At 32.5% G+C, this 21,112-nt stretch overlaps 2 protein-coding genes across 2 annotated transcripts; both read right to left on the bottom strand.

The window, feature by feature from the left end:
* Positions 1 to 5,316: 5,316 nt before the first annotated feature.
* Positions 5,317 to 8,349, bottom strand: LOC112030682 (receptor-like protein 43). Its single transcript, XM_024063348.2, has 2 exons — positions 7,422 to 8,349; positions 5,317 to 6,632 (listed from the first exon to the last, which is right to left on the bottom strand). Exons 1-2 carry the CDS (start codon positions 8,347 to 8,349, stop codon positions 5,317 to 5,319), a joined length of 2,244 nt encoding a protein of 747 aa, XP_023919116.2.
* A 2,907-nt stretch (positions 8,350 to 11,256) lies between these two features.
* LOC112030680 (uncharacterized) lies at positions 11,257 to 12,046 on the bottom strand. The gene is made up of 2 exons (XM_065780549.1): positions 11,924 to 12,046; positions 11,257 to 11,715 (listed from the first exon to the last, which is right to left on the bottom strand). Exons 1-2 carry the CDS (start codon positions 12,044 to 12,046, stop codon positions 11,257 to 11,259), a joined length of 582 nt encoding a protein of 193 aa, XP_065636621.1.
* Positions 12,047 to 21,112: the final 9,066 nt, after the last annotated feature.

Genomic DNA, 21,112 nt, shown 5'->3' with positions numbered 1-21,112 from the left:
TAAAAAAAAAAAAAATTGCATGGAAATGGTGTTTAGCCACGTTTAGGTGGAAGGGGTAGTTAAGAAAAGTCGTGCCAAAGTTAAAACGTTACCATTATCTTTTAGACTTTCTAAACTCAAAATTTTGATCTAAATCATGTTGAACAAATCTTAAAAGTTTAACCCCCCATTAACAAACAAATGTTTTTAAAAGAGTTTAAGTAAAAAGAAAAAAAGGTTTTAATAGGCAAGGGTATGAAATGGGAGTCTTTTGGCTAAATATTGCTAAATCTGAAACTTATTTGCGTTATAGGCACTGTTATAACTTATTTAGGGAATTGAGGAGAGAGATTTAATTTTGGCAACAGTGTTGCCGAAATTTCAAGAAAAGTAGGAGAGAGAATGAGAAAAAGTTTGGAGAGAGAAAATGTTGAATTACGGCAATGGCATTGCCATAATTCGTTCTGCCAAAATTTCCTCACCTGATCGAATGTGTGAGCGTGAGAAGTGACCGAAGTGTGAGTGCCCAAAAGAAAGTGATTGTGGCAATGGTATTGCTGAAAATGGGAGGGAAAAAAAAAAGAAGTGAATGCCAAAATCTGAGGAGGAATTAAAAAAAAATATAATATGCTACGTATACAATATTTTTACAACATTTTCACAATAAATCACAGGTAACTAGTTATTATTATTTCAAATTTAAATTTAACATTGATATTATTATTTTAATCTAACAATAACAATAAGTAACAACCTGATACTTATAATTTATTGTAAAAATGTTGTAAAAATTGTGTGCACTTATCATTTCTTAAAAAAAAAAAAAAGTGTAATGGATTGCTGAAAATTTTGTGGCAATTGTGGCTTGCCGAAAATGGGAGGAAAAAAAAAATTGTTTCAATGGGTTTGTGGCAATGGCATTGCCGAAATAGGGGGGGGGATTTTTTTTTGGCTATTGTGGCAATGTCATTGCCGAAATTTGGGAGGAAATTTTTTTTTCCCTCCCATTTTCGGCAATGGCATTGCCACAATTGCCAAAAAAAATTTCCTCCCCTATTTCGGCAATGCCATTACCACAAACCCATTGAATTTTTTTTTCCCTCCCATTTTCAGCAAGCCACAATTGCCACAAAATTTTCTGCAAATCCATTACACTTTTTTTTTTTAAAGAAATGATAAGTGCACACAATTTTTACAACATTTTTACAATAAATTATAAGTATCAGGTTGTTACTTATTGTTATTGTTGGATTAAAATAATAATCTCAATGTTAAATTTAAATTTAAAATAATAATAACTAGTTACCTGTGATTTATTGTGAAAATGTTGTACAAATATTGTGTACGTAGCAAATTATATATATTTTTAATTCCTCCTCAGATTTTGGCATTCACTTTTTTTTTTTTTTTTCCCTTCCCATTTTCGGCAATACCATTGCCACAATCACTTTCTTTTAGGCACTCACACTACGGGCACTTCTCACACTCACAAATTCGGTCAGGTGAGGAAATTTGGGCAGAACGAATTACCCATTGCTGTAATTCAACCTTTTCTCTCTCCAAACTTTTTCTCATTCTCTCCCCTACTTTTCTTGCAATTTCGGCAACACTGTTGCCGAAATTCAATCTCTCTCCTCATTTCCCTAAATAAGTTGTAACAGTGCCTATAATGCAAATAAGTTTCAGATTTAGCAATATTTAGCCAAAAGACTCCATGAAATGGCGTGCTTGATTCAAAATCTATAAGAAATCAACTAAATGAAAAATCATTCTGACACAAATAAAGTGAATTTGGATTCTAGGAACATGTTGCAAGAATCTTAATTATAAGCTCAACTTCGTATTTCACTCTCTATACTCGTTTAACACTGAGAAAGTGGAGAAAAAGATTTTGGTTTGGACTTAATGATAGTCTTCACAAAGATTCATGTCAGTAATGAAAAGAGAATAATTGTTTTCAAAGATCTATGTTTGCCATCACATGAATTATTAGTGACATTTCGAAAACAATGGCAAAAATAGTGGACGATTTTATTAAATTGGTAATTTTGTGTGTGAGGTTTTTCGATCAAAATGTATAAGAACTAGATATTTCCCTGAATTTCCATAAAGAAACATATATAAACTATAAGAGTGGCTCAACCAAAACTGGCACAGACACTAATGGGTGCTCTATTTTTGGCTCTTCTAGAGGAGAAAATGTCACTAGGTGTGCCAGTTACCAAATTACCTTAATTTCTGCTAACTTTTCCCATAGATTTCTTTGTGGCATAGGATTTCCATATATCAGTTCCAACTTCTGATAAACAGTATATGAGTTCTATCAATTCCATTTTCATCAGTAGTCGTAATTGAAGATTAAGAGCCACATATGGGCCTAAAACATTAAGAAAATAATGCCTTCCAGTTCCACTTCCATATTTGAGCATCAGTGTATTCCATTTCTTCTATTTTCACTAACAAAAAAAAAAAAAACATCTGAGAGGCACAGAAAGGGCCTGCCTGACTTCCATTGGAGAGTCTCCTGGGAGGACTAGCCCATTAAAATTACTTGACGCCCATCTACAAAACCTATCAGCAACATTTTCTAAAATCTCTGCTCACCCAGTTTTTTACGCCGGCATTCCACTTTCACTAGGATTACTGAAACTAACAAATGGACTTTTAGTGGTCTTTAATAGACCATTACTAGCCAGCCCAAGTTCTTGATATAGTAAAACAACCTCTTGTGAAACTGAATCTCTAGGACAAAAGCCCAAATTCGTTGGATTGATAACCAGTATATAAAACTGTAAGATTCATCACCAACTCAATGGACGGTGATTTGTCTTCATGCATGTTGCATGTGTAATTTTCATTTTACATGTTTTTCATGTCTTTCCTTAGGTGTCAACTGTTTCCAACGTCTCCAACTCACACTAAGCTTAGAGTTTGTATTAGGTGTTATTATGTCACGAATTAATAGTTAAAGGGGGACATTGTTAATTAGATTCATCTTGTTGTTGACTTAATTTGGTGTCATATTTATGTGTATAATTCATTCTTTTATCAGTGTAATTTTCTTTTATGTGGGTTCTAGTTAGTTCAACTGATAAAGTCTCTGATGGTTGAATAAGAAACTTGGGATTCAATCTCTGGCTATATCAAAAACCAATTAGTGTCTTAGTTTGATGATAAAGAACTACCATTAGGAGCGGACGCCAAGAATTGAAACACTCTAAAAAAAGGATGTAATTATCTTTTAGTGGGTCCATTGTTATTTGGTGAGGTTCTAGTGCTTAAAATGCAAGTTAGGCGTTTTTCCATTTGGGTTGACCAATATCAAGAGCCGTCCTACGAGTTACATTGGATAGCTGGCAGAATTCAGTTACAGCCACTGGATGGTAGCTCCACATGCAAGCCGGGTGGTTAGAGGACCACCCTGACTTGCAAAAAAGCATATATACACTTACCAAAAAATTATTATATGTTAAACTAACCTATTGTGACTACCCTAATAAAAATGTTAAACACCCTGACTTGAGAATTACAAAAAGTTGGGTTTAATTAAAATAAAAATTATGCTAAATTCACAATATTTTTACAATACTTTTACAACAAATTCAATGTGGTAAGCTGTTACTAATTCTAATTTAGGCCCAATAATGATTTTTTTTTTTACTCACTAATAACTATTTTTGCTTGAGATTTATCGTAAAAATATTGTAGACGTAACATTACTCTAAAATTAATTCTATCCCCCCAAAATAATCCTTAATCCCTTTTATAAAATTAAAAAGAAGAAGCTTAAATAACAATAATAAATATTAGCCTAAATAACAACAAACATAAACCAAACAAAAACAAGATAAGACCAAACAACATCAAGTGATCAAATTATTCAACAAAAAGCATATTATAAAACAAAAAGATATAAATTGTCAAATATTCAAATTTGTAACTCGTTCAATCTATTCAAAAATAATAATTTCTAATTTCATTTTTCTCTAAAAAATGGTACTAAAAAAAATATTGTAGATATCAGTTCTCCTTGATCATGACGACAATTATATTCTTTCTAGTATTGCAGTTGCAACAATTTTGCTCTCCTTAACGACTCAACTCGACTTATAGTTATAGCAAATATTCAAGTTATCGATTTATTAAATTTTGTATAATTAAAATTTTTTAGTGACCACCCTAAAAAAGATTCTTAAAGCCGTCACTAGTTATGTCGGAAATTTTGTCTCACATTTGCCGAACATTGGGTTGACCAAAATCTTCAAATTAAATTTACTGAAAAATCAATTTTCAAATTGTTTGTTGTACCCATCTTTTAGCCCACTATATAAGCCCATATCTTATGATTTCGCCCTAAGAAAATTTGACTGGAAGCTTAGAGAAAGCCCTAGCACACAAACTAGCCAAACACCACTTGTTTTCTCCATCCTTCCTCTCATCATTGACATACCTTGAGAGAAGATTCACTTCTTTCAAACATAATTCATGGGATACTGAATTTGTGTTAATCAAGAGCTTTGGAGATATTGGAGTCAGCATACACAGCCAAGGAAGCTTGGAGTTGCCAATTGAGGATCCAGGAAGCTAGTGAAGAGAAAGGATTTGGCGTAGTTGGTTGCTAGTAGGAGTCGAAGGCTCCAGTACTATACGGTCATTACAAATTTGGAGGGTTTGTACGTAGATATATACTACAATTGTTTAACCATACAATTAACTTAGCCATAATTGGAATCAGGGTAAGCAATTAATTGGTTTAATTGAAATTAATTAATTGTGTTAAACTGGAATCCTTATAACATACGCACAATAATCAACATATGCATTTACATACAGTAGAAGTAGTATATTTACAATCAAAATACAGCTCGTTGCAACGGAAGCTCTAATACCACTTTTGTTGGCTAGATTTCTATTTACATGTGTGAATTAAATTTTACAAAATTAACTAAGCAAAAGTGAAATAAAAATCACAAAAGCACCCAAAAAAAAAAAAAACAGCCACAAAACATGCCAAATTTATGTGGAAAACCCTCCAATATTATAGAGGGAAAAAACCACGAGACAAATCTGATAATTTATTATTATAAAATAAAGATTACAATACTTAAGTTTATGTCTAAAACTTAATCTTACAATAAATTGGAAAAATACAAAAAGGACTCTCTAATAAACAATACAATCTTAGCACAACACCAAAAAAAAACAAACAAAAACAAAAGTATGATAAAACCATTATTGCAGCAACATCTTCATTTTGAACAAGTGATTTCCCACCGCTTGTAACTTTTCACCTCTGTAAGTTGAAAAACAAGTTGTTCCCTAGACATGTTGTCTTTTTCACATTTTATGTTGCAGTTTCTTAATTTTTACAAACCAATGTTGGTTCTTCTCAGCCACAATATTTCCAAGAACTACTCCAATTACAAGCCCACTACCATAACCTAGTATAATTATTTTCCAATCAAATTCAATGTGAAACCATGAGTTTTGCGCATCTCCAATGCTTGAAGTGGGAAGAGGTGAAGGCTCAAGATCTTCACATTTCTTTGACAATGGACTTCCACATAACCCTGGATTTCCATCAAATGAACTATTCTCAAAGGTATTAAATTGTTTACCTTGTGGTATAGGCCCTATAAGTTGGTTATGTGAAACGTCAAAGGATTCGAGGAAAGTGAGTTGCATTAGTTGCCAAGGAATCGATCCCGAGAGCTTATTTTGAGAAAGGTCAAGTGACTCCAATGTTACCAAGTCTCCTAATGATAATGGGATATGACCAGTAAGATTGTTGTTGGAAAGGTTGAGCAATTGGAACCCGTTTAGATTCCCAATGAATTCTGAAATCTCTCCATTGAATTCGTTGCTTGAAAGATCAATAGTTGCCAATACTCCATTGATCTTTTGGTATATTGTTTCCCTGCCTTTGTTTGTTATCATCATTGAGTAAACATAATATTCATCCATGGCCAAATCCGCCACCCAAAAAACTCTATGTGCCCTCATATGTGTGAAATTATTTGCATCAACTTTCTTCATAGACTTCCAATTTCGGAGGAGTTCAAATGGCAACTTACCAGTAAATTTATTGGTGGAGAGATCAAGAATGTGCAACTTGGGAGCTATAAACATGGCTGCAGGACTCCTCACTACACCATAGAAGCTATTTTGTCGCAGAATTAGTACCCTTAGTTCAGGAAGTGATTCCAACCAAGAGGGGAAAACATCATTGAACTGATTGCTTCCAAGATTCAAAATCTCTAGCATTCTACAATTTGATAATGACGTTGGCAGAACCCCTGTGAAATGATTTTCGCTCAAGTCAATCATCTTCATTCTACTTCCCTTTGCACATAGTTGGGGAAGCATGCCATGAAAATTGTTCCCTTTAAGATTCAATATGCTCAAAGAGATGCTGAAGTTGCTTAAACAATCGGGAAGTATGCCATTGAATTTGTTGTTGGACAAATCAAGGGAATAAAGAGAACTAAGGTTACAGATCGATGATGGAATTTCTCCTTGGAGCATGTTGTTTGCGACCAAATAAACCAAGGTGTATGGTGGTATAATTTTGGGTAATGCTTGTAGCTTGTTGAATGTAAGGTCTAAAATCTGCAATTGAGGCCATGGAAAATTGGGTAGATACATGTCAAAGCCTGTTAACAAATTGTGAGAAAAGTTCACAAACATCAAAGTTTTTGTACTTGTGTTCCACAGCCATTTTGGTATTTGGCCTTGAATATTGTTGTAGGATAGGTCAAGATATTGTAACTGGTCTTGGTTGCTTAAGAAATCTGGGAAATTACTTAAGTTGCATGAAGCCAACCCTAAAGCCTGAAACTTATTCTGGGTAGCATTAGTTTCGGTTTTGGTGAGAAATGATATATTGTTCATTGATAGAATCAATGTGGTTAAATATTTTAGCTTATGAAACATATCTAGAGACATTATGCCACTCAAGTTATTTGAGAAAAGGTTGAGCGTTTCAAGTTTCTTGAGTTCAAAAATTGAGATTGGAATGGTGCCTTGTAATTGATTATATGCAAGGTGTAACACAGTTAACTGAGTCAAGTTGGCAAGCCAAGAAGGGACTCGACCAGTTAATTGATTCCAGCTCATGTCCAAATAACTAAGTTGGGTTAGATTTTTCAATGATGATGGGATCTCCTTTGTTAAATTGATTCCATCAAAGGCCAAAAAAGTAAGCTTGCTGAATTTTCTAAGACATGACAAGGAAGAAGGGTCTGAGATTCTATTAAAGTTTCGGGTAATGTCTAAATAAATAAGTTGAGTGAGGTTACAAAATGAAGTTGGAATTGACCCTGAAAACTGACAAAAAGAAATGTCCAAAACATTCAAGGAAATAAGGTTGAATAAAGTGGAAGGAATTTGTCCTATAAAAGAGTTATTATAAAGGATCAAAGTAGTGAGTTGAGTAAGGTTACCAATTGAAGGTGGAATGCTACCCGAGAAATTACTGTTCCCAATCCACAGTTGATTCAAGGAATCAAGGTTTCCAATTGAAGCCGGCAGTTCCCCAGAGAAACCACTTTCCCAAAGCCCTATTATTTTAAGAGGGCTGCTTGAGTAGAATTCAGGCAAAGAGCCAATGAGATCTTTATTGTAATTCACCCTAAGATCCTTTAGCTTCGGTAGCTTAAAAATTCCTACCGGGAATTCTCCATAAAATCCGTTATCAATCAGATAGAGTGTTGTCAAACCAGATAAATTTGATAAGATTTCTGGCACTGGAGAAAATATTTGAACATGGTCGAGATGTAGATCTTCAAGGTTGGTTAAGTTTTGAACTAAACCTTTTAGGCTTCTGAGGTGTAACTTATGATTATTTGACAAATCAAGTGATGTTAACTTGGAAAGGTCTGAGAACATTGAAGGAATGTTGCCAGAAAAATATGAATTGGAGAGGTTGAGATATGTCAACCTAGAAAGACGGCTGAATTCAGATGGGATCTGAGAGAAGTTGAAGTCGTTATCAGCAAGATTAAGCCTTTGAAGTTGAACAAGGCGTAAAAGGCTGCTGTTGGAGACCATGGAACCATAGAGACAGCTGCTACTGAGGTCAAGGCCATTCACATGACCTGTGTCGTTGTCGCACTCAACACCATCCCATGAGCAGCAATCTTTGTCCGCCCCTTCCAGTTTCCAAGATGCAGTCTTAGGAGGATAAGCAGAAGAATCAATGCAAGCACTCAGGTTCGAGTGAAAGCTTTCTTTGAATTGCAACAAAGCAGAGCTCTCATCATCATGGCAAAGTAGCTGCCTAGAAGCAAGAGCGTCAATGGCGACAGCATGCAAAAGTGGAAGTAAAAGAAGCCAGCGTATGGAGATCAAGTTAAACGAGAATGATGCCATAATAATGTATCTTTTGCAACAAAGACTTAGAACTCTTAAATGTGCAAGGAAATAAAACTATAAGATTGCTTATATAGACATGAACTGAGGCATACGTAAGGGCATGCGTATGAAGCATACATTAATGAAGGGGGGCTTGAACGGTCACTTGTAATGTCAACAATTGGATACTCATTAAAAGTCAAGTTGTCTCCATAATTTCGAGGAGTTTGAATTAGCTGTTCAAACCAAATTAGGGATAGCTAAATAGTTAGGTATTTGATGACTGAGAGAGAGAGCGACAACAACAACGTTGATGACTTGATGTACATGCATTACCATCTTTGCTTCTATAAGCTATGTGTTTGTTATTTAACAACCAAATGGAATTATACATTGACGTATTTTTTGTCATTTGTATGTGAAATATGAATGTATTAGTCTGTCTATACAATATTTATTTCAATTATTAATTGTTTTTTATTTAATATGTTATCTTATTTAATTATATAATAGATGATAGATGATAAATAATAAGAATTAGTTGGTATCCTGTGCAAAGTGCAATATACGAAAAATAAATTTTACACTCTTTTTTTTTTTTTTTTTGTGCTTAAATATGAAATCTTAATTTTATAAAAATTATTTGGGATTTATTAATATTGTGTTTGTATTCTAATGGATGGTTTAAATATATATTTATATTTAAATTTAATCTAAAAATATTTTTTAAAATAATAACAAATTTTAATTTAAGATATCAAAAAATTTATATAGTATAGTATTATAAGGTCAGTCAAAAGTCAAATAGCTTCAATTTTATATATGTTATAGTTACATGTGGATTTTTGTTGTTTTATTTTTATTTTTAAGGATTATTATTGTGAACATGTGTAGTAAGTAAAAAGATGCTGTTGAAAATATTTGTTTCTGAAAAGATACTAGGTAGGACTTTAGCGAGGCATTGCAAAGCAACAAATTCACAGCCAAATCCCCAAATTGGTATCTTGGAAGAAACATGAATTTCTAATAATACTGATTATTATTATTAAATCAACCATTTCATAGCATTGAATTGCAAAAGTTAACTTCCCGAAATTGCAAAATTTTACAAGAAATAGAAGCCCTATGATTTGTGCTACTATGAAAATTTATGCCAGATATGTGATCAATGAGTTCAAACGATTTATTATTATTATTTTTTGGGTAATTTTTATTTAGGGATAATCAATTTTTAGCAAGTGTTGACAAATTCTGTGTCAGATATTTCAAATGTATTTGTAAAATTTATATGTATTCAATTTATTTCAATTGTCATTGTATCAAGTCATTCAGGTTGAAGAGCTGGAAAAAGGTTCAAGTGTTAGTCTAAGGATCTTGGTCGAGAGAGGTTCTTGTATCAGGCAAATTTTCCAGCAAGCCTATCAGGATTCAAATTTCAATTACACAAGATTCTCAAAAAAAAAAAAAAAAATTCAATTACACAAAGAAGTTCCCTAAAATTCACCCAGAACACAATCTAGCAAATTTGTGCAAAATTTTATATATTTGATTTTCTTAATTATCCTCTCGTAGCCAGCAAAAAACCTTCATTTGTGATTGATATATGAATGAAAACAAACCCTAATTCAATGTGAACAAAGGGAGAGACCATAATCCAATTTTCAAGTATTTAATCACACACTTCTAACACTTCTCCGCTTCTATGGGCTCTACCTTCCTTTTAATAGGTGGGGTCTAACACGTGGGATCGTAAATAAGAGGTAGAGTAGATGAGACATGAATCGAACTTATGACATCTTGCTCTAATTTCATGTTAAATTATCAATTATCCCAAAAACTTAAACTATTAGGAAATATAAATTTAATTATTTAACCATATACTTCTAACATGTGTGGCTAAGTCTAAAACATTAAATTAAACACATCAAAATTCTTATTGAAGCAACCAAGTTAAACATGAACTTCCAAGAGAGAGAGAGAGAGCATCTTGAACAAGTCTATGTTGAAATTAGGTTTTAAAGATATAATTGTATTTTAAACTTGGGAAAATTTGTGCCTTTAGAACAATTGTTAATAAACTATTTAACCACATACTTCTAACATGTGTGGCTAAGTCTAAAACATTAAATTAAACACATCAAAATTCTTATTGAAGCAACCAAGTTAAACATGAACTTCCGAGAGAGAGAGAGAGAGAGAGAGAGAGAGAGAACATCTTGAACAAGTCTATGTTGAAATCGAGAGAGAGAGAGCATCTTGAACAAGTCTATGTTGAAATCAGGTTTTAAAGATATAATTGTATTTTAAATTTGGGAAAATTTGTGCCTTTAGGACAATTGTTAATAAACTATTTTGGAAAAGTTTTGGCAACACTTTTATTACAAACTAGTGAAAGCCTGGTGAAATGCAAGGTTTTAAGTAATCATCAATTTTCTTTATATATTTTTTTGAAAAACAATAACTGAATGAATTATTATGACATAATTTTAGATATCGTAAGTAACTAATAATTGATTATTATTATTATAATAACTCATAATGAATTTCTAATAAAATGCTTAATTTGTGTATTTGTCTTTATATATAATATCTCTAATTAAAATGATCAATAAAAAGTTTTCTAATTTATTTTATAATTCCTTAGTTGTTAAAGAAGAGGGTGATTTGAACTCTGGCGGTAAAATCTTTTCTAATACTTGCATGAATAAGGTTATCCTAAAAGAATTAATTCCAAATTTAAAATTAAAAAGTCAATTGTATTTGTACACCTAAAAGAAATTTCATTTTTATTTTTATTTTGATATCTTAATCACTTGTTTTAGTGTTGATTTCTTTTTTTTTTTTGAAAGGGGGATATTCATTCAATTAGATAGATAAAATATCATAATACATAGCATCCATAGCTGGTGGGGGAGAGTCCTCCATCTAGAACAAATCCTCATCTAAATTATGTCTAGCATATTGAGCCAAAGCATGGGCTACCTTATTCCCACTCCTCCTAATACAGCAAACCTTAGACCAATGTAATCCCCTTATTAGATGGCGAATATCATCCACTACATTATCAAATAACGAAGCGTTTTCCTCAGAAGAAGATATAGCATGAATGACATTACTATTATCACCCTCAATAATCAACCTGGAAAATCCAGCATCCACAGCAAATTCTAAGGCTTTCTGGCAAGCAAGCAACTCTGCTTCATCACTGGTGTGCACATCCGGTCTAGCAACAGTCATAGTAGCCATTGCCTCTCCCTTTTCATTTCGAACAATTGCTCCAAACCTAGTTCTGCCTAAGTCCGAAAATAATGCAGCATCAAAATTGAGCTTGTACGCCTCTGATGGTGGTGGTTTCCATAGCTCTCCAGTCAATTGCTGTCTCGGCTGAACAGTAAGCTATGTTTGAGCTCGTTGATAATCTTCAATGCACTCCTCAGCACGTTTGTTCAGGCAAGCCGGGCTCTTCATTTTTCCTCCATGCAATAAAGAATTTCGCTGGTTCCAGATCAGCCATGCTTGAGTCCAGAACAGCTCAATCTCCTCTAAATTCAGCCTCTCCAACAATTCCTCCATCAGTACAAATCAGACTGACCATGCTTATACTTCTGCAGTTTACGGACACTACCCGCCCAAATATCTTGAGCCACTGCACAGTCTCACAGGGCATGGATGGTGGATTCCGATTCTCTTGTGCATAAGGAACATTTGTCTTCATGGATTACCCTTCTTCTTGTCAGGTTCACTGCTGTTGGCATAAAACTGACATATGTCTTATCCACATGTGACATTTTAACTTACCAATAAATAAATAAAAATATAACACTCTAACTTATACAACATAAAACAAAAATCAAAAAGGTGCAGTCATGACTACGAGATTAAGAGAGACAAAAGTTTACATTTTCAGTGGTTGTGTAAGTTCACCTTTAATAAGCTTCAATGGCCGTCTCAGTTCACCTTTAATTCCAGATAAGCATAACCATAAATTAAACATAGATAGTATATAATAAAAAGGCAACAAATACACAAAATCTATTCAATTTGATAAGAAATAAATAAAAATTGCAAGATTGTAGGTAAGGTAGAGAGGAGAATGAAAGAATACAGTAAAAAATTGTAAGGTATGTAGTAGAAAGAAGAATAAACCAAAAATTTATATATATATATATATATAGAGAGAGAGAGAGAGAGAGAGAGAGAGAGAATTTTAAATTGTGTTTTTTTTTTTTTTTTTTGAGTAAACAGTAATAATTATTAGAACACACAAGAAATTAGTAATATTAGTAATTTAGACTTAGTTAAGGGTTTATAATACATTATTTAACTAGAGTACAACTACAAAATGGTCTAACCTTTGTAGTATTTGAGTAAATAGTAATATTTATTAGAACATACACAAAAATAGTAATATTAGTTTTTTAAATCGGGTTTATAATACATTATTTAACTAGAGTATAACTATAAAAGGGCCTAACTTTTGTAGTTGTCAACTGAGGTTATAAACAGCGGATACTAGACACATACAACCAATGTGGGATAAATATCCCTATTTTAGGTGAAAATCAAACACTATCTTTTGCTACCTTATTCTTAGGAAATAGATAATATAGGATCATGTTTATCCTTAAAAAAAAAAAAAATTAAATAAAACAAAACAAAACAATACCAAACCGTAGTCTAAAAAAAGAACAAAAAAGTAGCTTGATACACAATATTAATTATTTTAAAATATATATATTATTTGCTTTTACGTTTTTATTTTTATCTCTTTTCTTTAAAAAAAATTCTATACTAGTATTTAGTATTTAAATTGTTTTTTTAATCTCTTTTTTTATTATTTAATTCTATCTTATTAATTTTAAGCTTTGTTGATAATATTTTGATAGACACTATTGTAGGATGTTGTTGTATGGCACCAACAAACTAATTTAATCTCTAAATGTTATGTAGGTTGCATATTTTGTTAAAAGACTTACTATTATTTATCCAAAGAAATTGATAAGAACAAATAAAGTTTTCTTCTAATCGAAAAATTATTGCAATTTGATGTAATCATTTGGCGCAATCATAGCTTCTAAGTCTTTTTTGCAATTTGGTGGCACAACCACAACTTTTAAGCCCATTTTGCAATTTGGTGCAGCTATTTGGCACAACTATAGTTTTTGATTTTAACTTTTATTATATAGTATAGTATATGATATGATATAATATAAAAAACTACCAAAAAAATCAATTGTTTTTGTTTTTTTTACCATAAAAATTTTCTAAATATATTTCTTAAACTAATATGCATTCATTAACTTTTTGCCAAGTGATAATGCCAATAGCACAAAGATTTCAATCTTAACTTAGTTTGGTGTCCCTTTTCATGATGATCCCAGACCTCTTCTTTTACTTTCCGGACTCCAGTCCTCAAGGCCTCAACCGGTCAACTCTCCTCTCCACCGTTACTCACCACCTAATCACTCTATCACATTTATCATAATCAGATATTCTCTTCTCACCCCAACCGTCCCTGAAAACGAGATTGCATTACATTTGTATTAGATTGCATTAATTACGTACATAACATATACCAATAAGCCTATGGATTAGGCACAATAGATATATCAATAAGTCTAAGCACATAACTTTTACCACGACTTTGTACACAATATCTGTGAGTGAAGAAAAATGATACTTATAATGGTATCATTGTCATCTTAACGGCTTAACCTTCATTGACAATAATTACCACGACTTTGTGCATTGACAATGATCACGATAGACTCTGTGAGTGATGGAAAAAGATATATATATATATATATATAATATGATATCATTGTCACCTTAACCTTCATTGACAATAAGTCAATAGTTTTGCTTTTCACTCGTTTTACGAGGTTGCTTTCTTAAATATTTCTTTGCAGGTTGCAAGGTCAAAGTCAATATAAATTAAATTGCAAGGCTGTGTGATAATTAATTAGTTGAAAATTGATCCCGTATGAATGGCCAACATTCCCAGATTTCCAACTATTTAACGGATTAGATTTTACTTCTTGTGTTTAACATTATTGACATTTTATCTAAAATTTTAAATGAAACAGTGTTATATACAATTTTAAATAAATTATATTCAATCTAAATATCCCTTTAAATTGAAGAACGTCTTAGTCGGTTAGTCCCCTCTTAGTTTGTGTCCTCTAAATCTTTAACATGCATCAAACAATGCATTCTATATGAGGCATCATGAGGATCAAATCTATCCTCAAAATTTGGTAACGAAATCCAAAATTATGAAGCGAGAAGCTAAATTAAAAGTTGATAAATGACTTGATTTTATCAACTAGCTAGTCTCCAGTTTTGTTTTGAGATGATTTTCATTGACTTTCTGGTTGCTTTAGAAAAGTAAAATGGCCAAGTTGACGATCCAGGCTAGGGAATTAATGTAACGTCCTAATTTCAAACGAATTAAACAAATTAATATGTATATGTCTTTGTTACCTCTAAAAGTCTAGAAGCCAATGTTGACCCATTGCATGTGTCCTATCAAGCATATATCAAACAATAAATCGGGATAATCCCTTCCTCACGTTATAACCAGCAGTTTTATGATGCATGTTCAGAGAATGTAGGCTATTTTGATTATATCGAGAGAGGGAAAAGTTTAGAAAGCAATTTAAAGAATCATGAAAGGTAAAATATATATCTGCAAGAGAAATGTGGGATTGGTGTTAGGTGTACACATACGAGTGGGGTCTAATATTGAATAATGATGAAAAATAAATGCTAATTGATTTGTAAAATTATAAATTAAACATATATGTTTAAATATTTTCTTTTCATTTTTATTTTTTTTTATTTTTTTTTTCATGTAAATGGTTTGCAAACATCTATATGCAAGTATCAATATTTTGTTGATGTTTGATTTTAATTTTTTCCTTATTTTGAGAAAGGCTTGTCGTTTTCTTCCTCATTTATTGATGAGATTGTTAGGTTCTAAAAGTTTAGAACAATTGACAAATCGTGAGCACAAACTTATCTAGATATAGATCTTAGAGTCTATAGGTATTATTAAACAATGCTCAGGGTGATTCAAATCAAAATCTAAGAACAAGCAAGCTGCAGAAAAGAGAATTCGAAATTTGCCTGGCTCCACCGATCGAGAGACAGGCTCCACCAATCGAGATTCATATCTATAGAATTTTAATTAAGCCCAAATAGTTTTCAAGCCCAAAAATGATTACGGTTTCAGATCTACTTCTTTTAGTATATAAAGGAAATCCTAAGCATGTTTTTATAAGGCTTTTTAGAGAGAGAATAGTGTGCCTCTTTTGTAGATCTAGGGTTTTGTACCCAAAAAGACTCTCTAATGTCTTCTACCAGTGTTATTCCTTGAAAAATCTCAAGATCCGGTGTTGTAAAACTTGCTGCCTTCTCTAGTCATCAAAGGTGCTAATGATCTAAATTTTCAAGGATGGTCTTGGAGTCACAAACAGGAGAGATTGTGTTTTTTACAACAAGTGTGGGTGTTTGTGTTGCAAAGGCCTAATAGAGAAAGAGTTTGTAAATTCGGAGCTTACACGTGGTCGTGTCAGTAAGTTCTACATGTAGTAGTAATAGGATGTTAGTGGTCTAAGTTTTATTGTAAACTTCAATTCTCTATAGTGGATTTGCTTTTTACTTTAAGGATAGTTAGGTTAAATCTTTCCCAGTTTTTTACTAGTTTGGTTTTCCTGATGATCATATCTTTGTATTCTTTATATTTTCCGCTGCTTTGCATGATATGATTGTTTTGTTTTGACCTAGACCTGAATAATAAAACTAAGTATTCACTTGGTTAATAAATTAGGTAAAACAATCTAATCTACAGGAATCTAAAAACGTAAAGAGATACTAGTCACAAACCCACACATATAATTTTTTATAATAGTATAATTTAAATTTTCAATATTGAATAGTGCATTTGTTATTTATAAGTATATTCTATATCCATAAGTTTTATGTAATGGAATATATATATATATATATATATGAAAAATGTAATTTAATAAAAACAAATAAATTACATAATTATAATATTTTTTTACATAAAAGGAGAAGATGTTATAAAAGATACTTTTATTTTGAATATACCACAATTGGTTGATTAATTTGAATATATCCAAGAATATTAAAAAACATGTATACATCCATTTCATGGAACACATGTAACATGTTATATTAAGTTTAAATCATTACATAAGTTTAGAATTGTAGCATTTTTTATATTATCAAAAACCCACACATATAATTTTTTTATAATAGTATCGTTTAAATTTTCAATATTGAATAGTGCATTTGTTATTTATAAGTATATTCTATATCTATAAGTTTTATGTAATGGAGTATATATATGTGTGTGTGTGTGTGTGTGGCACAAGAATTTAGATAAGGTACCAATGCCACGTGTCGTATCCACGGCCGAGGAGCCTATTATTGTGCCGAGGAGGCCACATGCTCGGCCAGTAAGGCCACGTCAGTGGCACATTGCTAGAGGGGGTCCTACTGTTGAGAAAAAATTTCGGAGAGGGGGTTAGCCCTGACATGACTGGAGGGATGGTGGCTGCCTCCACATTCAATGTATCCCACCAAACTCCCTGGCTACATTTATGTGGAGAAGACCCCTGAACAATGCTGCCTTGGCCGCTGCAACTCACAAAAGGTTTGGAAAGGTGTTTGATGGGACAAGTACTCAAGTGGTGGACTGAGCAATCAACAAATGGAGGGCTAAGATTGCCTGAAGGGAGCTATATAATGTGAGAGACCCTCCAAAGGAGAGGAGAGAGGAAAATCTGTAAAGAAAACACTGTAGTATTAAGAAAATGAACTGTAATCTAATCCAAGAGAAATATATTCAAGAACTACTCTCCTCGGACATTGTCGAGGAAGAATTTATGTGCATCACATTTGTCTATTCATTATTTTTCCCTTGCTCTCTTACCATCTTTAGCCCATTAAGGGCGGCGTCACTTCATTGAAGCCTAACTTTTTAGCCCACTCTCTACAAATTTATTGTATTGGGCTCTTTGGACCTAAATTCATTTATCTTTTGGACTAAAGAACCAAAGCCTACTCTTACAATATATATGAAAAACGTAATTTAATAAAAACAAATAAATTACATAATTCTAATATTTTTTTATATAAAATGAGAAGATGTTATAAACGATACTTTTATTTTAAATATACCACAATTGGTTGAGTAATTTGAATATATCCAAGAATATATAAAAAAAAAATGTATACCTCCATCTCATGGAACTCATGTAACATGTTATATTAAGTTTAAATCATTACATAAGTTTAGAATTGTAGCATTTTTAATATTATCAAAAAAAAAAAATTGTAGCATATTTTTTTTTTCCAAATATAAGTATAAATGCCTATATTATTGAAACTTGAAATTTAAGGTAATTTTTTGAATATTTATCATTTTATTACCTTTTTTATGGGCCATATATCTAATTTCAAATGTTTATTTTGTTTGTGTTTTTTAGCCAGAAACTAAATTAAAAACTGAAAAGGCAACCTATAAAAAGAATCAATTTAAAGTCCAATTAGTTCAAAATGGACTAAATTAATGGACCAATTGGACCAAAATGAACAGAATAAACCAAATTAGAATAAATTGGATCAAAATAAACAAAGTGGACTGAGTTTGACCAAAGTGGACTAAATTAGATTGAATGGACCAAAGTAAGCCGAAATGTTATGAAGAGATGACTTAATAGGAGCATTACAACAATAAATTGTATGATTCAGTTATATATAGATTAGTCATTAGCGCCTTTGGCTTAACCTCTTTTTTTTTTTTTTTTTTTTTTTTTTTTTCAGTTAACTTATTAGTTTATTAGTCTATTTGTTTAAAATTTGACACACTACTAACTGCGGAATTAGAAAGAAGTTGAAGTAATTAACATTTGATGGAAAAGTATTTCAATAGTTTCCTTCAAAAAGTTTGCCATTATCTCTTTTTGTTGAATTACTCTTTCATAATCTATTTTCATGATTGTGTTGTTCACATGATGGGTCATGACCGCTTCTTTAACATGCTTTATTTACCAATTTTGAATTTCTTGCATGGAAGTGCATATTATTTTGAATGGGGCTTAAAAAAATTTCAAAAGCAAAAAACAAAACTCAATCAAACCAAAAACAATAAACAATTGTCAAGAGTTTTGTAACTCAACTAATTGATATCTTTAAGTGTTTCTAATGAAAATATCGATGTATAAAAAAAATCAAGAAACAATTGTGAGAGAATTTTGGGATTAAAACCCTAGAATGAAAGAAGTGAGAATAGAGAAGACAGCCCAGAGAGACCGAATAAATTAGTTTTGCAATTTTTACCACATTGAAATATCAACTGATTGATGCATTTATTAACATTATTTGAAATTAGAACCTCTAATCTTGCTTCTCATGATTATTAGTGCCTTCATTCTTGGCATGAGAAGGAAATATCCAATTCATGAATATATATTTTCCGAATTCTTCAAATCCAATCTAGAAGTGGAGGACGGAGCTTAATTACAAGGTTGTCCCCACCACTGTCACCACCCTCCGCATCAATCTAATGCTACAAACCTCTTATTTTATTGTTTGCTGATGCTCTATGTGGCTTATGATAGTCACATTAAGTGGCTCTCTCTTCTTCTTTTTTCTTGGTCATACGACAGTACAACACTGAGCTTCTCAACTTCATAAAGACACAAGACCCAGCCTCTTGTCTACGTCTTTTACTTGGAATTAAACCATTTTTATTAATAATTTAAAGAAATATTTTCTAAGGGGAAATGAGGGCAAAATGGGCAGTGACAACCTCTTTCATTACACCAAGAAAAGAGAAAACAAAGACAATTAGGAAAAATAAAGGGTAGACGTACTAATGGGCAATAGTGCTACAACTTGATACAAAGATCAAATTCTTTGAAGCATGTCTTGAAAAATTTTATTCTATATATCTCAGATTCTCAATGCCTTCCCCTTAAGAAAGTCCAATCACAACTTACACAACTTTTTTCATTTTTTATTAAAGTGACATATGAGTAGTGGGTTATAAAATTGATGTCAAACTAAGTCCATGTATCCACCATTCACAACTTGTTACTTTAATAAGATATGAAAAAAAAAGTTGTCTCTAATAAAGTCGATGCCTTCCCCTTTTGTGTTGCCTCTTCCTAGTTCTTACAAACCAATGCTGCTTCTTCTCAGTCACAATGTTTCCAACAACAACTCCAATTTCAAGTCCACTGCCATATCCCATCATGATAATTTTCCAATCTAATTCAATGTGAAACCATGAGTCTTGCCCTTCTTCAATGCTTTTAGTGGGTAGGGAATTCAACCCGATTACCAACCTGTGAGAAACAGAAAAAAATAGAGAAAACACACGCCAAAGAAAATAATCACACGCACAAGATAGTATTTACGTGGTTCGGCAATTTGCCTACATCCACGGAGTTACAGGGATTTCACTATTATCAGGGAAAAATACAAAAGTGCGGCTATAGTGTTTCTCTCTCTCTCTCTCTCTCTCTGAAACAAAACAACAAGACAAAACCCTAATCACCAAAAAAACGGCTTTTATATCCTACGCACAGGATTACAGTGGGCTACAAAACGGGCCAAACATAAATTAGGCTCCATAAAGCCCAACAAATCTCCCACTTGGAGACTAGTTCAATCACTAACATCAGCCACTATCCTCCAAAAAAGCAATCCCTCATCCCTGCAACTCATCCTCCTGTCCTCAAGCTAGAAGACCAATTGAAGCTGCACATAGCTTCAACTTCTCAATAGTGACACCCTTAGTCAACATGTCTGCTGGGTTTTTAGATCCACAGATCTTCTCAAGTATTACCAATTTATCTTCAACAAGGTACCAGATAAAGTGGTATTTTTTCTGTATGTGCTTCGACTCTGAATGAAAAGCCGAGTTTTTGGCAAGAAAGATTACACTCTGACTGTCACTGTGTAGAATGCTCATCTCCTGCTTCTTACTCAATTCATCTAAGAAACCATGTAACCAAATCATCTCATTTCCAGCTTCAGTTGCTGCAACATACTCAGCTTCTGTAGAAGATAAAGTAACAATCTTTTGTAGATTTGAAACCCATGATATAGCTGTACCACCCAGAGTAAAAACAAACCTAGTAGTACTCTTTCTATTATTAATATCACTAGCAAAATCAGCATCTACATAACCCTGTAGTTTCAAACTTGCATCTGTGAAGTAAAGACATGTATCTGATGAACCCTTCAGATATCTCAGAATCCACTTGACTGCCTCCCAATGTTGCTTTCCAGGCCTACTCATGAATCTGCTCACAACTCCCACTGCATGTGCAATGTCTGGCTTTGTACACACCATAGCATACATCAAGCTGCCAATAGCTGAGGCATAGGGCACCTTGCTCATATGGTCCATTTCTTCTTCTGTCTTCGGTGACTGTTCTTTACTCAGTTTGAAATGGCTACCCAAGGGTGTGCTTACTGGTTTAGCTTTATTCATGTTGAACCTGCTGAGAACTTTCTTCACATACTCTGACTATGAAAACTTCAATGTACCATTAGCCTTGTCTCTAATGATTCTCATAACAAGGATTTGCTTTGCAACTCCTAAATCCTTTATTGCAAACTGTTTTGACAATTGCTTCTTTAGATTATTAATCTTCTCAATGCAAGACCCTGCAATGAGCATATCATCCACATACAACAGTAAAATGATATAAGAATTGTCAAAGAATTTAACATAGCA

This window comes from Quercus suber, unplaced genomic scaffold (genome assembly GCF_002906115.3).
Source record: "Quercus suber isolate HL8 unplaced genomic scaffold, Cork oak 2.0 scaffold_239, whole genome shotgun sequence".
Lineage (NCBI taxonomy): Eukaryota > Viridiplantae > Streptophyta > Magnoliopsida > Fagales > Fagaceae > Quercus > Quercus suber.
Note: the sequence above shows the minus strand (reverse complement) of the source record. Positions and strands in the feature narration are given on the sequence as shown.

Bases quoted from the DNA above. Each gene is read 5' to 3' on its own strand.
- LOC112030682 (XM_024063348.2), bottom strand. From the start codon at position 8,349: ATGGCATCATTCTCGTTTAACTTGATCTCCATACGCTGGCTTCTTTTA. The intron at 6,633-7,421 runs GTAACCTTACTC...ATTTGTTAACAG, and splicing joins TAGCATTCCACCTTCAATTG to GCTTTGACATGTATCTACCC.
- LOC112030680 (XM_065780549.1), bottom strand. From the start codon at position 12,046: ATGAAGACAAATGTTCCTTATGCACAAGAGAATCGGAATCCACCATCC. The intron at 11,716-11,923 runs GTCAGTCTGATT...CTTACTGTTCAG, and splicing joins ACTGCAGAAGTATAAGCATG to CCGAGACAGCAATTGACTGG.